General features: G+C 41.8%; 1 protein-coding gene across 8 annotated transcripts in view; it reads right to left on the bottom strand.

Moving 5' to 3' along the window:
• The window catches only part of NRG1 (neuregulin 1), a 184,485-nt gene that overhangs the window by 9,351 nt on the left and 159,750 nt on the right, over positions 1-15,384 (bottom strand). For 3 of the 8 annotated variants that reach the window (XM_072860037.1, XM_072860039.1, XM_072860034.1), the window contains 3 exons: positions 13,294-13,352; positions 6,965-6,988; positions 2,324-2,426 (listed from right to left, as the gene is read on the bottom strand). In XM_072860037.1, the coding sequence (XP_072716138.1) occupies positions 2,324-2,426; positions 6,965-6,988; positions 13,294-13,352 (186 nt within the window). Of the gene's footprint in view, positions 1-2,323; positions 2,427-6,964; positions 6,989-13,293; positions 13,353-14,005; positions 14,074-15,384 lie in introns of those variants that run through there. The other 5 variants (XM_072860041.1, XM_072860036.1, XM_072860035.1 and 2 more) reach the window with 4 other exon arrangements.

The following is a 15,384-nucleotide window of genomic DNA, read 5'->3' as shown; positions in this document are numbered from 1 at the left end:
AGAATCCAGGGAAATGAAGGGAGGATGCAGGCTCCAACACACTGCAGAGTGCATATGACCTTGGCTGTGGCAAGAGCTAAAATACACACAATTCCCTAAGCTGTATGCAGAAGTGCAGATAGTTTTGGCAGGGCAGGACAGTGTAAGATATAACCATTTTCAATCCTGTTTTGAACTCAAGGGGACTACTCCAAGCTTTCCAAAAAGGAGGGGGGAGGGAAAACAATAAATATGTTGAAGCTTAATAGCCAGGGAAACTTAAAGACAAATAAAACATGACTTGACACACTGCATTTTACATATTTTCTCTGTGTGTATGTGCCTGGATAGTGGAAGACGTTTAATTTATGTCACTCCACATGAATGGTATAAGCAGACAGGGCTGCCTTGGAAATGCTCCTGTCTCAGCAGGACACAGTCCCTGATCCATGTGGGCTTTGTGTTTGGAGGATAACTAGGCATCATCTTAGGACATGCAGGTGGTTAAGGCGGATGGAGAGTGCAGTGCCAGGACATATCTGGGCAGCTACCCAAAGACCTGCTCGGGCTGAGAAGCAACACAGACAAGGGTTTAACTTGATTTCACAGCACCCCTTCATGAGACCTTGGGGACCTTGGGAGTTGAGGACAACCCAAGTCCTCTGACATGGTAGAGAAAGTGGGTTCTAGAGGGAGTCTGAGTCCATCATCTATGGATCTGAGATCCTGGCTCATATTGCCCAGGAATCTGTCCCTAGGAAACCATGTTACTTCCCACCTTCAGTGATCAATGTATTTGCATTTTGCATGCTTCCATGTGTGCCATTTGTCCTCTGTTAAAAGGACACTAACTAAAAAAAGAAATTACTCCAGGAAACTGAGAAGAAAGAATAATGGGAAAGCTAATGTGTACGTCACTTATTCTGAGAAGCCTTTGCCTTAATGTAAAAGACTTGCAAATAAAGTACCTCTGAATTAAGACTCAGTGTCAGAAGATATTGCTTTAGCATTTGACCAGCAATATCTCTTGCAAGGAGACCAACAAAATCTAAGCCATTGCATTTTATTTAGTGTGTTCTCCAAACACCATTCCAGGACTTCCCCTGGTTTCTGGATTTTCCCCTATTAGGAGGAAAGAGCATGCAGGGAACATCTCACAGATAGCAGTCTGGCATCACTGCTGCATTTGGAGGGCCACGAACTGGCAGTTCACTTTCACTCTCATCAGCTGTGTTTGAAAACATTTCACTTTTGGCTGGCAGCGATCTCTGACGTCTGGGACAAACCATGACAAAGCATCCAGACCCTTGATGCATTCTGGGGGCTCTTTATATAGAAAACTGTACTTCAGGACCCTGAATAAATGTTTGTTGAAGTTCATGGGGTTGTCTTGTCTGATTTTGATGTACTTTGGATGAGGAAAGGTATTGTTTAGCTGCCCTGGCTTGCTAGTTGTCATTTCTAAAAGCAGTAATTGATCTGATTCTTTATTACTGTTTCAGTCATTCCCAACTGACCGCTGGCACCAGGCTGCGGGTAGGAGTAGCATGTGTGTGTAGCTGGACTCTCACTGAGGGGGGCAAATGATTTCCCTCCTCCCCCACTTTTAACACATCCATTATTGGTGGGGCTTACAAGGAAAACCAACAACCCAACTGCCAATCAGCCCCTGGAACAGTAAATCAGGTTTATACAAATGTGGAAGATTTACGATAAGGGTTTTCTGTGTTTTGGTGGGGAGATTTATAAGAGCAGCCAGAAGTTTTGGCAGCACAAATCCTGCTGATGTTTAGTGTAATTTATAGTCCAGAGAGCCTCATGCGTGTTTGAGAGTCACCCCCAGTAATTTACAGAGACTCACAGAATGCATTTAAGTGCCTGCTTTTGCATTGGGAGCACTTTTGTGTTCAGTTCTTTGGCCTTTGGTGTTTAGTAACTTTTAGCACTGTTAATCTTGCCTCAAGTACAAACAAACTAGGCTGATACGTAAAATTTACTGCTGGAGAGCAACATGATTCCATTGTTGTGGTTTATTCCTTTCCAGCTGGGGAAACCAGCTGGAACTGGTGATAGACAAAGAATTGGAAGTCAGTGAAATTTGCTCAAGTCACATTTGAAGGGTGCAAAACCTTTCAGATACCTGTCTTATTTTTGCACTGCTGATGGACATGGAGACCTGCACCCATCTGGCTTGGACCAGAGCACCCTGGCCACAGGTTTGTCTCTTCAGCTCAGCTCTGGAGAAACCCAGATACAACCTTATGCTCAGAGGACTAGAAGCTACAGTCAACTGGGAAGGCCCTGACCAACAACCACAGATATAAAAAAGAAGATAAAAGTTTACTTGGTTTTGCAGTAGGCCACCACACACATGATGCCAACTACTAGAAGAGCAATGCAAATGCCAGTTATGGTCAGCACCCGTTTCTGGTACAGTTCCTCAGCTTCTAGAAAGGGACAAAAACAGAGAAGGTCACAACATGGAGGATAGCTAGGCAAGGAGCACACAGTCAACAGCTGGCATGCTACAAACCACTGCACAGATTCATACAGCCGCACTGAAACACAGCCACCACACTTCAGGCAGACTCATTACTGACTGCAAGGAGAACAGGACTACACCATAAGCTCTTAACACAGTACTGGGGATGAGCGATTATCTGTACAATTACAGTCAAAAGTAATTTTTCTTTTTGTTAAAGTCAACAAGAATAATATCAAAGGAAAAACTTCACAATTGACAAACACTCAGCATTCACTGGAAATAAAAATGCAATGCACTAAGTTAATAACATAAATTTGCAAATGCTTTGGAAGTTTTACTCTGCAAAGACAGCTGGAATGAAGGCCAATTTTATGAGCCTTAAGATAAATTTATTTTCTTGTTATCTTTTTTGGATTGTTTTCATATCCAGTGCAATGTCCCTCTGCCCCCATGTCAATTTATATCTCAGTTGTCTTTACAGGAGAGATTTCAAAATACCCTTCTACATTTGAGACGTGAGCTTGGCTTGTAATTGTATCACCAATGCAAATGAAGACAGGTTTTGAGCTCTGGTCATAAAATTCAGACTCTTTCTCCAGTGCTCCTCCAAAAACACAGCAATATCAACAACCAGCAGTGCCTTGTATCAGAGAAATGCTGGGTTTCTACTTGCGTCTCTTTTGTCCAACAAAGGAACTGCTCTATCTAGAGTGGCAGCTTGGTCAGTGATGACAACTTGTTAATGATCTCGTTCATCAGAGATATTTCACTATTATAAAGACGTTAGTAGCACTGGTAATGTTTGGGTTGGAGCTACCCATGCATTCCAGCCTCACTCATGCTTGGCAGAAAGCATCGCTGCATGCTGTGCCGGGGAAATGTTATGTAAGGAGCGCTGAAACAGAGGCGCGTTCTGTGTCGACACTTTACGGATGCGGATTTGCATTCCTGCTTTTAGGACAAAAATGGCTGTCTAGCTTTTCTCAAGTCCTATTTTTGATTAAGCATACAGTCCAGAAAACTTGCCCTGGAGGATCCAGACCAGAGGGTGGCCTTAGGTCAGACTGCAATATTGACCACAGTCGGAATACCAGTAGGTGATTAAAAATAAATGAATGAATAAAAGCTGCATAGCTCTGCAGTACCTTTGGCATAAATGCCAGCATTATTCCTGCTGGAAGGGACTTACATGAACATAAGAGGTCTGTGGGGCAATTCACCAGGAGGTACAGAGATGCACAATGGTCCCTCACATGTGCCATGAGTCTCTGTCCAAGCTCAAGCACTTAAACGATGTGCCACCCCAGTTCAGGAGAAAATGGTCCCTGCTGAGGAGGGAGCAGTCATTCCTCCAATGTGTTTCCTGGGCTTATCTAGTTTAGTTTTAAAGTTGCTGTGGGCAAATGGGAAATATTCCATGCAACAAACCACAAAGCAAAAAGAAATTTTACTTTCTCTGATACAATGCACCTTACCATGGAATGAATTTGTCCTACAAGCCAAACCCACTGTAAACCAAAACACCAGCAAACAGGTCATGAGCACTGTCAGACAAAATTAATAGGACTGATTATTAACAAGGGGGAGGGAGAAGTGAGTTTGGTAAAACTAGGATGCTGCAAAAATGTATTAAAGAAAACAAAAATATAACTCCAAGAACAGAAAGTCAAAAAAGGGAAGGAAGAAAGGGCTGAAACTCCAAACCAAACCAAAACAGGACAAAGAGAAAAAGAAGAAGATGAAATATAGGGAAAGACAAGGTTAAAGGGTTGAGAAGTCAACTGCAGGCCTGGCACAGCATGCTTGATACTGGAAAAAACAGAGTGAAGAAATGCTTGGGGACAAAAAAAAAAAGGCTGAAGCAGAGTGTGAAGGGATTTCTCATACAGCATAACTCCTCGCCTAGGCTAGTTAGTGGCACTTGATCCCATTCCCATTTTTGCCCCTTCTGAAAGCGCTTATTAGTTAGCCATGGAAATGGTGTATTACGAGGATGTCACAGGAAACAGGAGAATTGCGCTAAGCAATTTAGGGGCAACTTTGAAATGCTTTGAATTACTCTTTTTTTAAAAAATTTTGGTCATGCTGTCAGCTGTTAGCTTGTGAAAGCAAAATGAATATGGACATATCAACCCGTTTTTCTTGGAGGGGAAGGGAGAGGAGAAAGAAGATTAACAGTGGAAACTCTGCTTGGTGGTTTATACTCAGGGAAAAATTGCACTGACTCCAGGTTTACTCCAGGCTGAGGCTGTTGCAAATGAGCTGGGCGGCTGGCTGGTGATGGCCTTGCTAAGGGTGCCCGTGGGTTGAGGCTTGTCACTTGTGTGTTGGATGCTCCTGGGCTCTCACCCACTGCAGGGGAGGGGGGTGCAGCGAGAGAGCAGGGCTGTGGGTGCAGCCCTGAGCAACACTCCTTGCACCGGCACGTCTGCTGGGACTGTAGGCCTTGAGGGGCATGGAGAGGTAAACCCCTGGGTCTGCTTTCATTGCCTTAATTCCCTCCTGCGCCCTTTGAAACGAGCCACGTGGATGATCCAGCTTGACATGGTGTGCATGAATGGCGGTGCCGCCACTCCCTCCCTCAAGCCTTGGGGGAAATGGCTGCCTGGGAAGGCACACGTGTCCGGGCACGTCTTGCCGAGCAAAACAGCAAGCTCCCATGTAAACCTGGCTGTGCTCCTGGCTGACAGCGTCGCCCTGCCCAGGACAGCAGGGGCCAACTGGTGGATGCCCGGGATGGGACAGGGATCCTGGCCACGGCTCTGCAGGCGGCGTGGTGCCTCGCAAATCAGCCTTGGCCTCTCTGTTTAAGGCCAGAAGAGTTTAGCAAAGCAGGGACCAAACTCCTGCAGGGCACTTGCAGCTATACCAGGTCTCGCACCAAAACTGCCCCCTCTCTCTCTGACCGGTGTTAACATTTACAGAGCCAGTTAATGACATCCAGCCAAATAACACATGTTGTGTTTGCACTGCTCATCAAACTAGCTTGAAAAAAATTAATAGCAGCCCTGGGGAAAAGTCTGTAGAGAAATGTATGTGCAGTGAGAATTTAGAAAAGGTTTTAGCCTGTTAAGTATTAAAAATTCTTTGAATACATTTTTTTTCCCCTGCAGGATGCTAGGAAAATCAAATCAACATGAAACTTAAGTCAAGATATTAAATCCCTCTATGTGCAGCCTTTCGAATGTGCACATTATGCAATTAATTTCACATCAACCTAATTTATACATAATTGATGATATATATGGTCTTAAATTTGCTCTGTTTTAAAGTTTGTCTTCTTACAGGTCTCTGGGGATTTTTAAAAGAATTTCATTCCAAGAGGTGGTTCCGCTGATGTAATTTCATATATAAAGCAAAATTTGTAAGTCGGTTTTTAAAAGGATTATAATTTAATTCCTCATACGTTAATGTATCCATATATTTTCTACTACAATCTAGTACTTATAAGTGAGAATTCATATTATCTTGTGATAATAATAATAATGACAATAAGCTGGGTTGTGAGAGTTTTTTTAAAATTTGGACTTGTAATGGGTTTTCCACAGTTCACAGCTTAAGCTAATGACATTTTGTGGGGGCATTTTCAATAAGAACATTAACTAAAAGTGTGTGAAAAGCATCACTGGCTGGTTCTTCTCATTTGCTGACCATTTTAGGAGATTCCAAACTAAAACTGACCTGAATTCCAAGTCAGCCTATTCAAGAGATGCATTATTTGTACCCCTGATTACTAAATGTTAGTCAGATAAGTACAGTCTATTCATGAAGAGGACTTATAAGATTTATTTCTATTATATTTAAGCTGAAGTGTAAAAATAGAACCCACTGCCAATGTTCTTGGTTGGGTGCAATATGAGTTTGGTATCAGAAATATTGAATATATTTGCTGACTTCAGGATCTGGAGTCTAGCTGTAAATCTGTACTTAAGTTCCTAAATAACTTTCAGTTCACTTCTAATTTACAGACCTAGAAATGAATGTATATATGCATATCATTTACACATATGTATATGCATCTGATTTACATACCTAGCTGTGGGTTTAGACATAAAACTTTACTTGGAAACCAGAGCTCAAAACTGTAAATTTGCAGAATTTTAAGTGGCTATAACAGCTTATCTTTTTAATAGACTAGTTAGCCATTTTGCTTAATGTTTACAGTGTTTCCAAAATCCGGCAACCCTAGAAGAACTTAGCAAAAGCAAATGTCAAAACTAGTCAAAATTACACGGCAGAAAAATGAATGTACACTATGTTATGATTACTCCAGTAATTCCTAGAACTCCTTAGGTCTGGAATATCCTATCACTATTACCATTTTAGTGAGCTCATCTCCGCTAACATTTTGACAAGGGTTGTTGTTATAGCTGTATGATCCCTTCTAAAGCATAAAGAAATTGGTTAGGAATTGAAAAGGGGAGGTGGAGAAAAAAATAAAAAGGGGTTTATCTCTCAGGCTCTAAAATCTGCAGGCTAAAAGGAATGATTGGTCCATACCCATAAATTCAATCCCAAGATGCTCTGCCAATGCAGAAAGTTGACAAAAAAAGAAAGAAAAAGGAAAAAGTTTCAGAAAAGAGCAATACACTGTACTCAAAAATAAATCACATATAAGAATTACAGCTATTCTGTGTCTGCACATGAAACAGGACAAAGGGGCGTGCCGTTACATGGGCAGTGCTCAAGTACGCCTCTGTAAGCTACATGACCAGACCTTCTGCAAGGGTTACAGACCAAAATACATATGGGGGATCTGAACAGCCACGGTGCAGGGAATGCAGCAGGAACCATTAACCCTTAAAGATCTTACTGAGATGAATGGGGCTATGGCCTAAGGATGCCATGTGAAATGGCTGATAGTTTTCAGATGGGACCATGAGAGCACAGGGATGCTTTACAAGGGGTGGCATCCCTCTCCAAATGGGTCGTACATTGCCCTCCCTTCTGGCCCTCCTCCTGTGCCCGGTATGTGGCTCCTTGCTCTGGTGGGTTGCAACCTGGAGGTGGCTGGGACTGTTTGCTCAGCCCTTCTCAGCTTTGCAAACTGACTGCAGCAGGGCTCTCGTTTCTGGAGAATGAGGAGCCAACCCCTTTTCCCCTGCCTTTGGGCTGTGCTGCCTCAGCAGAATGACCCACTGGCCGGCTGGATGAACCCTGGGGTGGAGGGGCTGATGCCATTTACACAGATCACATGCCTAAATTAGCACCCCCAGGACCCAGCAGCTGGCAGTGAGGAGGAACACAGGTTTTCCCCCGGCAGGTACCCTAGGAGACCCTACCCATGGGCCAACACCATAACCATGGTAGCTCTCACTTTCTTTGTCCTTGTGTGCTGTGAAATTTAAATCCAATCCTAATTTTCTGACCAAATGGATTTTTTATGTAGCTTGTACACATGAGGAATGCCAATTCTTTCCTGCCAATCAGTAATATTTTAAGGGTTAAGTAAGTTGGAATCCATCCAGGTCTCTTCGTAAAGAGCCAGTATTACATGCCTACATGAACACTGCTAAAGATATACATTAGTTGCACAGAAAGCTTGGTTAAGTCTTCAACAAAATGAATGACATGCCCATGCATATATATTGTTGTATTTATGCTTGCTTATAGGTAAGATGCCTAGCCTGGATGTAATTTAATTTGAGGGGAAGTCATTCATATCATGCAGTTTCTATTTCAAATAATTCAATGGGAAGTTGCTACTTAAAATGGGAATATATTCTGGCTGAAAGCCCTAACAAGTAAACATGCTGAAGAAACATGAACTGCTTATTCAAACCTAGATGTCATGTAGCTCCTATTTCTCTTTGGTATTCCTAGCTACATGCCCTAGACCTGATTAAAAGAAAGCAGAACATCCCAACACTTCTCATTTTATAAACAGGTCATTATTTTTGATCTTTTCCTATTTAACCCAATATTGTTGCATACTTTCTACATGCAATGGGGTTTCTATTGAACATTTGTCCAGGTGCTCTAAGAAGAAATAAATTAATTATTTTTAACAACCCAGTTTTCATTCTGGATGTGATTTTTGTGGGGGCAGTATTGGAAGAAAAAATGCTTGGGATGCAGGTTTTTTTTCCAAAAACGTGACTTACAACTACAACTCATTGGATATATTGTAGCATGCTGGGGTCCAGGGTCTACAGAACAAGAGTATGGTGCCTGGAAATGCTAGAACACGTCCTCCAGGGCTGCATGCTGTGTTCATGACTGGTGTGCCACGGCTGCTTGGCACCCAAGATTTTGGGGTGGCTACTCTATAGACTTAGGTGGGTGGATAGCCTGGGGACATGGTGCTGCCCAGTGAGGGCTAAGCACAGTTGCAGGTTTGGGTGGAGACCTTGCATCTGAGAAGGGAAGGACCCATTTGGATCAACTGCATGCAGCAGCAGAGAGGTCCAGGGAGACCAGTTTCACCTCTGAAACATCAAGGTGCCATGTGTCTTAAGTCATTGTTTACTTTTCTTATTAAATGTGTTCTGTGGGTAATAAGAAATTCTAAAAAGGTTTCTTTTTTATGTAATTTGAATTGAAAACAAACTAAAATCCCCTAAAAGTTCACAGAGAAGAACCTCTACATGTCAGCCAATTCTGCTTGAGGGGCTAGGATGCTGTGTGTCTTCATGAGGCTTAGGATCCACTTTGGATGCTAAATCTTGGTTTATTTCCGTGGTACTCAGGCTGCAAAATCAACTTCGGATGTTAAGTTCTATGGCTCCTGTAAAAGTGTTATCCTACAACTGATTCGAGTTTCACAAGTATAGAAAATGTCCTTTCTTAATTATTCTGTCATAGCAATTTTAGCATTTAATGAGCATTAACTGAGCAGTTTATAGTGAAAAACTGTCTTCTTTAACCTTGAGCAGAAGACGGACAATGAAATTTTTCAAACCTGTTTGTATCATTTTAGAGTCTTGGTCTCAGCACATAAAGAGTATAATTTAGGGTACTGAAAGGCTTTAGAAAATTAAAATTTCAGGTAAGATTGTCTGGTACCCTCATGCAGATGTGACCACTTGAGAAATACATAGAAACTGAGAAATACTGAGCTAGTAGAATTGCTGAAAAATGGACTTTTGAAGATCTGTAGTTTATGTGGAAAGACTGAAAAATTGAGGCCGTTATAGAGTAAGAGCAGTTTTGGTCATCCCTCTAGAATATTATAGCTTTACTCAACTTCTGCCACCTTTAATTTCTCAGCCAGGCTCATCTTGACAATATGAGGCAGCGTCTGTCATCTAAACAGAAACTTCCCTCTGCCTCTCTTGATACTGTCCCTCTTGCTCACGAAGGATGGCAGAGCTGAAATGGACAGAGTTTAAACTGGTGTCCCATGCTGAAACACTTCAGGAAGGCAGGGACCACATTCAATTCATGCCCGAGATGGCTCACAGCATGCCCCACAAGTTGTTCTATATTCACAATATGTATATAACTGTTAACTAGTGAAGTAAGCAAGTCAATTGGCCCTTTGGGTGGGGTCCTTGGCCCATCTGGGGTGTTTAAGAGGACAAAGAGTTTACCTGTGATTACGCTCTAGAGAAGTTTCCTCAACCTTCTCTTAATCCAAGGCTCCGCCAGTGTTTCTTATCCCAAGGAGCATTCTGCACAGTGTTGCTATAAGAGTTCTCATGCATAGCTATGCAAAAATCAGCCACAACTTTTAATGTTAATTCATTACTTTTATTTTCCTCCATTTTCCTTGCTTCCTTGCCTTCAAGGGAGTGAATGTGTGAACATTCAAATACAGCAAATATATCTGCATGGAACAGATGTAGTTTTGCAACACTTTTGTGGACCACCTTCTGGAGTCTTATGGACCAACAGTGGACCGCAGGCCTTAAAGTCAAAACTGCCGCAGCAAAAAGCCAGGGTATTGGTGAAAACATCTGGTAGCAGCTGTGACTGCTGTGCTCAAGGAAAGGACATTACAGGGTCTGCCAGCCAGACTCCAGAGATGAGAAAAACTATCAGTTTGTTCTTTGGTTTCCCTTGGTCTGCAGTGGTGGTAAGCACCAGTTGAAGGGGAAAAACTGTGTAGCTGCAGTGCTGGAGGTAACTGTGGCAGCGGGGAATCTAACAAGCCATCACCTCTCCGCCATAACAGGTTGTCCTATGGTTTGGTGTGTTTGCAAAGCTGGCAGCCAACGGACAGTCAGCCTAAACGTGTGCTTTCCAGTAGTCTCCCTCACATCCATTCCCAGTTATGCTCACATTTCCACTGACAGAAAGGAAGGACATTTCTATGGAAGAACTTTTCATAAAATGGAGATCCACATAATTTCCTGTGTCCCTTTTCAACCTATTTCTAGTGCACCATGATAAATGAATCCTCCAGGGCTAATCAAACCACTGCCAAGATAAGCCAGTTAAGCTTGCATTCTGTTGGGATGGGGGGTTTCCAGAATGCTCAGCATCGGCCTTGTTTTGATCTTGCAAAAGGCCCTCAGCAAAGCTTGTCATTTTAGGACTCTTACAAATACCAACTCTAGGGCAGATTTCTGAAGCTAACTCTTTCTCAACAGCCAAATACAGAGCCTTAAGATAGTAACAGCTCATCAGTAGGCACACTTGACGTGGAACGTCATTGACCCTTTCTTTCCAAATGAAGAAAGACCCTTCTGAAAGCAAGTAAAATTAGATAGCACTGTATAGTTCACATGTACACTTTTGTTTCCTACTGGCACTTACGTTGTTTAACATCCCAATTTGCTCTCTACTTTGCAAAAGCTGCATCTACAGAGCTAAGTTAATCACCCGCAACACTTGCAACAAAATACGAGCTTGGCTTTAAGCCCCAAATGCAACATTTGCCTGAAGATAACTCTCATTCTAAGTCCCTTTTTAATTGTATGCTCTGGTCTGCATTGGGTGTAATAATAAAAAGTCATATAAACGCTTCTTCATTGATTTTTTTTTTGGTTAAATATAAATGTACCCTCACTGGACCCTTTCCAAAAGTGTCGTTTTAAGATTTGTAGCAGTTTAAGAAACCTGATGTTACACTGCAGATGCAGGGTAGGCAGAAGTGCCAGAGTCTCACAGCCATTTCCTGGGGCTCTCAGAGTAGCCTGAGGTAGGTAGTGGTGTACTCTCCTGCCAGTGCATTTCAAGAAGAGGAAGGCTGGACCAGCTTAAGTACTTACAGCTGAGCATGACTCTTGCAGCAAGGCAAGGGCATCTATGCCTTTTCCATGGAGGCAACTTCAGAAAATCTCAGCCTGGTGTCTACTGCCCAAAGATTCTTCTAAAAATCCCAACCAGAGTTAGGAAACTGAAAAACTAATGAAGGAAAACCCACCTAAACCTCTTTTTTTTTTTTTTTTTCTGGGTAGGAAAATGAATTTATGATCAACATACAATTCTTCCACAGTTTTCAGGGTAAATTCAGCAGCAAACAATGGATCTTATATTTTAACTGCACTTTTCATCACAATACACAGAAAAGGCCATTTAAATCTAACATTTGGTAAACTTAAACATTGTAACAGCATAAAAATTTTCAAATCCATAGTTACCAGAGGCATTTTAAAAATAACTCACATTAATAAAGCTTTTAAAACAGGGCATAAAATACACACTTGAATGCTGGAAGGTCTGGTCTCAAGTCAGCACCCTTGGGATTTACATGGGTAGCTTCCATGATGGGCAGTATGAATTATGTATGGACATTTTTCATCCATCAGTATAAAAGAAAACCTATGCATCTCTTCAGGCTCCAAAATGTCCAGCACATGCTAACAGCTTTTTGTCCTATATACTAATGGAAATTAAATTAAGCTAGCCTATAGTCTCTGAAATCTTTCTGTGCTGGCAAGTAATCCATCAAAAAAATAGTTCCTATAATACTGCTCTTAGATCATAGTACATTCTGATGCCAGCGACAATTAATTATGAATAGTACACATGCATTAAAATGTAAGGTCTAAGCAATTTTCTTATATGTTACCTTTGACTTTGGTATAGCCAATGAGAGAAAATAAATATTCAGTGTACTTTCTGTTCCCCCCCTGACAAGTAATAATAATTAACCTGTCCCTCCATGGGAAAGCTTATGAGATATGTGACTGCAGTGCTGATTCTATCAGCAGTCTGACACAGACAGAGTCCTCTGTGTGTGTGTGTGTGTGTGTGTATATGTGTGTGTGTGTGTCTGGTACATTTCTTTGGCCAATTAATCTGGCTCTGAAGTACTTGATCTCTTGCACCTGTTACCACAAATAAATATGTCAGACCCCATTGTTTATGCTGTCTCTCCCCCTTTTCTTTTTCTTTCTGTGCTCTTTCCCCTGAAACTTGGACAATGAGGAGGAAGAACACTTTGATCCTGTTTGGCATGTGCTCATTAGAAATGATGTAAGCATGTCAATTACCTTTAACTTGCATGTCCAAATACAAATCTCATATGCAAGTAGAGGATTAGCTACCTGTCCCTTTGTTGGGGAAGTACTGCCCTGTATAGAGACTCATAAGCTTTTTGTGGCAAATAAAATGTGAGACTTTCAAAATGTCATTTTTACACTTTTACTGTTTGATGTCAGTGGGGAGTCCGTATCACACCATTCAGTGTTAATTTCACAGCGTTCCTAAGTCTTGCATTTCCCCATAACCTCAATGCCAAACAATCCAGGAGAGTATTGCAATTGCTTTTTGTTATCATTTTCATGCAACAGGCAGAGACAATCAATATTAGGCCTTAGGCAACAAATCTAGTTACAGATTAAAAAAAAAAAAAATTGGAGGAAAGATGCAGCGACAAGAAAGCAGCACCAACTGAGCATGCTTCTACTGCGGCACAGACAGAAAGGTAGTGGACGTACTGTAGAAGCTGGCCATTACGTAGTTTTGGCAGCGATCACCAGTAAATTCATTTGGGCACCTGAGAGGAAAAACAAACAAAAAAAAATGGTAGAGAAAAAACAGAGAAAAGAGAAGAGGTGAATATATGCTAAGAAAGAAGCTCCTTCAGTGTGAACTGATATGACTTGGTGAGTTCACTTTCAGAAACTGAATCTCGGTTTAGCATGTCAAAATGGCTCAAGATGTTGAGAGCAACTCATGTGCTCTGCGGAAATGGAAAGAAATCCCCCCCCTGAAAAACCAGCCAAGACCAAACCAATCCAGATCAAAGTGTGTTTCGAGATGTGAGACAGAAATTCACCATTCCAAATTCCCAAATTGCTTTTAGGATGCACTTTCCATAAGGCAGCGAGGACACAAGATCTGTACATCACTTATCTCCGTGAGTTTGCTCTTTTAGGGTTGCACTTTACAGCAGTTTCCCGAACAAGAAAGCTGCCAGTATGTGCAATACAAATGCATCTGCGAACGGATGGAAATATCAAAAATCACACAAATGAGGAACATTTTGGAGGTCAATAATGCCATGGTGTACAGATTTTACTTTAGATAATCAGTCATAAATTAGTGTGTAAAGAGGCCGGTTCCAGCTGAACTGTGAAAACACCAAGTACTATTGATTTTGTTGCTGTAGTTGGGGAAGAAAGCAAAGTTCAGATTATTTTAACATACTTTCTTGGTTTTGGATTTTCATGGGCAGAGTTTCAGTACATCTTGCTCCAGTGAATCCAGGTTGGCACCTAAAGGGCAAAAACGTGATAAGCAATAGTACACCAAAACCACTGCACTAACAGACTGACATCTGCTGGCCTATGGAGATGGGAGTGCATTAAGTGACCTCCTGGTTAGGTGTTAGTGAAAAATGATCAGAAAAGGGGCAAGAAAGTGTAACCTTTCCAGAAGATAACACTTTGCAAAACCTACAGCAAAAATCCACCAGAGAAAAAAATCTAGGAAGTCATTTTGCTTGTCTGTTTTGAAAAAGAAAGAAGAATCAGGGCTAGCAAAAATGTTTATCAGCTCATTGCTTATTCCACCTCATGAAGGGACTAGATCGAGTTTTTTTAAACTTGCAATGCAGTGTATAACAGCAATTTACACTGTTGCTTTCACCAGTCATAAAATCTATGAAAATACTATGATTTCCTTATTTCTGTAATGGCATGTTGTGTCTTCCAGTAATTTCCTTTGAAGGGGAATAGTTAAAACAGCAATCACAGAAAAGCCAAAAAAATTCCAAAAAGTGAGAAGACAAACTCAAACCCAAAGGCAGGAAGTATATTCAACATGGCTGACAAATGGAAAAATATTCAGCCCAGTCAATAAGTAAGATAAGAGAGCAGAGGTGCTCAAATTTGAAGCCCCACAGCTGTCCGCCCTTTCAGTTCATAAGCTCTTCTGCGGAAAACTTCAGAGCAGCTTTCCCCTTGGCCATAGTGAAAGAACTTCTCTTCTGTGCTTTGCCTGCCTTTTCTTCTGCTGCTGGCTGTCAATTCTTCCTTCACCTTTATTCTCCATTTTGGGGCAGAGCTCAGGCATACACTCCCAAAATATCACCATAGCAATCCTGCGCTTCAGACGTAAGTGTGAATGACTGTCCACCACACTAAACATCTGTAGATTTCAATCTTCTTTCCTCCTCTTTCTTCTATCCACTCTTACTCAGCATGTAACCTGAAATTACCTGATATCTGCTTCCTTGAATACCTCTCACTTGCGTTGCCTGTCTTTGTGATGCTCTCCATGAGTTTGCCATGGTGCAAGAATCTCCCTCTTTTTTTCTTCTGCTGCTGATCTGGTGGTAGCCTCCTTTTCAAACTGCTTCATCATTTACTTGCCAGGGGCCGAAGAGCCTTCTTATTTGCAAATGCAAGTTGTTCAGAACAATCCTCCACCTCTTCTATCCATTCAAGTTTCATGTGCATTGAAAACTGTCCTGATTTTTTAAATTCCACTCTTCCGCAATTGCCTCTAGCCTTAAGGGTCAGGGATGCTGCCCTTGTACAAGTGGTACTTCCAGAATAGCACTTTGGCAGAGGACCAGTGTCAGG

The sequence above is a fragment of the Ciconia boyciana genome, chromosome 4 (genome assembly GCF_034638445.1).
Source record: "Ciconia boyciana chromosome 4, ASM3463844v1, whole genome shotgun sequence".
Lineage (NCBI taxonomy): Eukaryota > Metazoa > Chordata > Aves > Ciconiiformes > Ciconiidae > Ciconia > Ciconia boyciana.
Note: the sequence above shows the minus strand (reverse complement) of the source record. Positions and strands in the feature narration are given on the sequence as shown.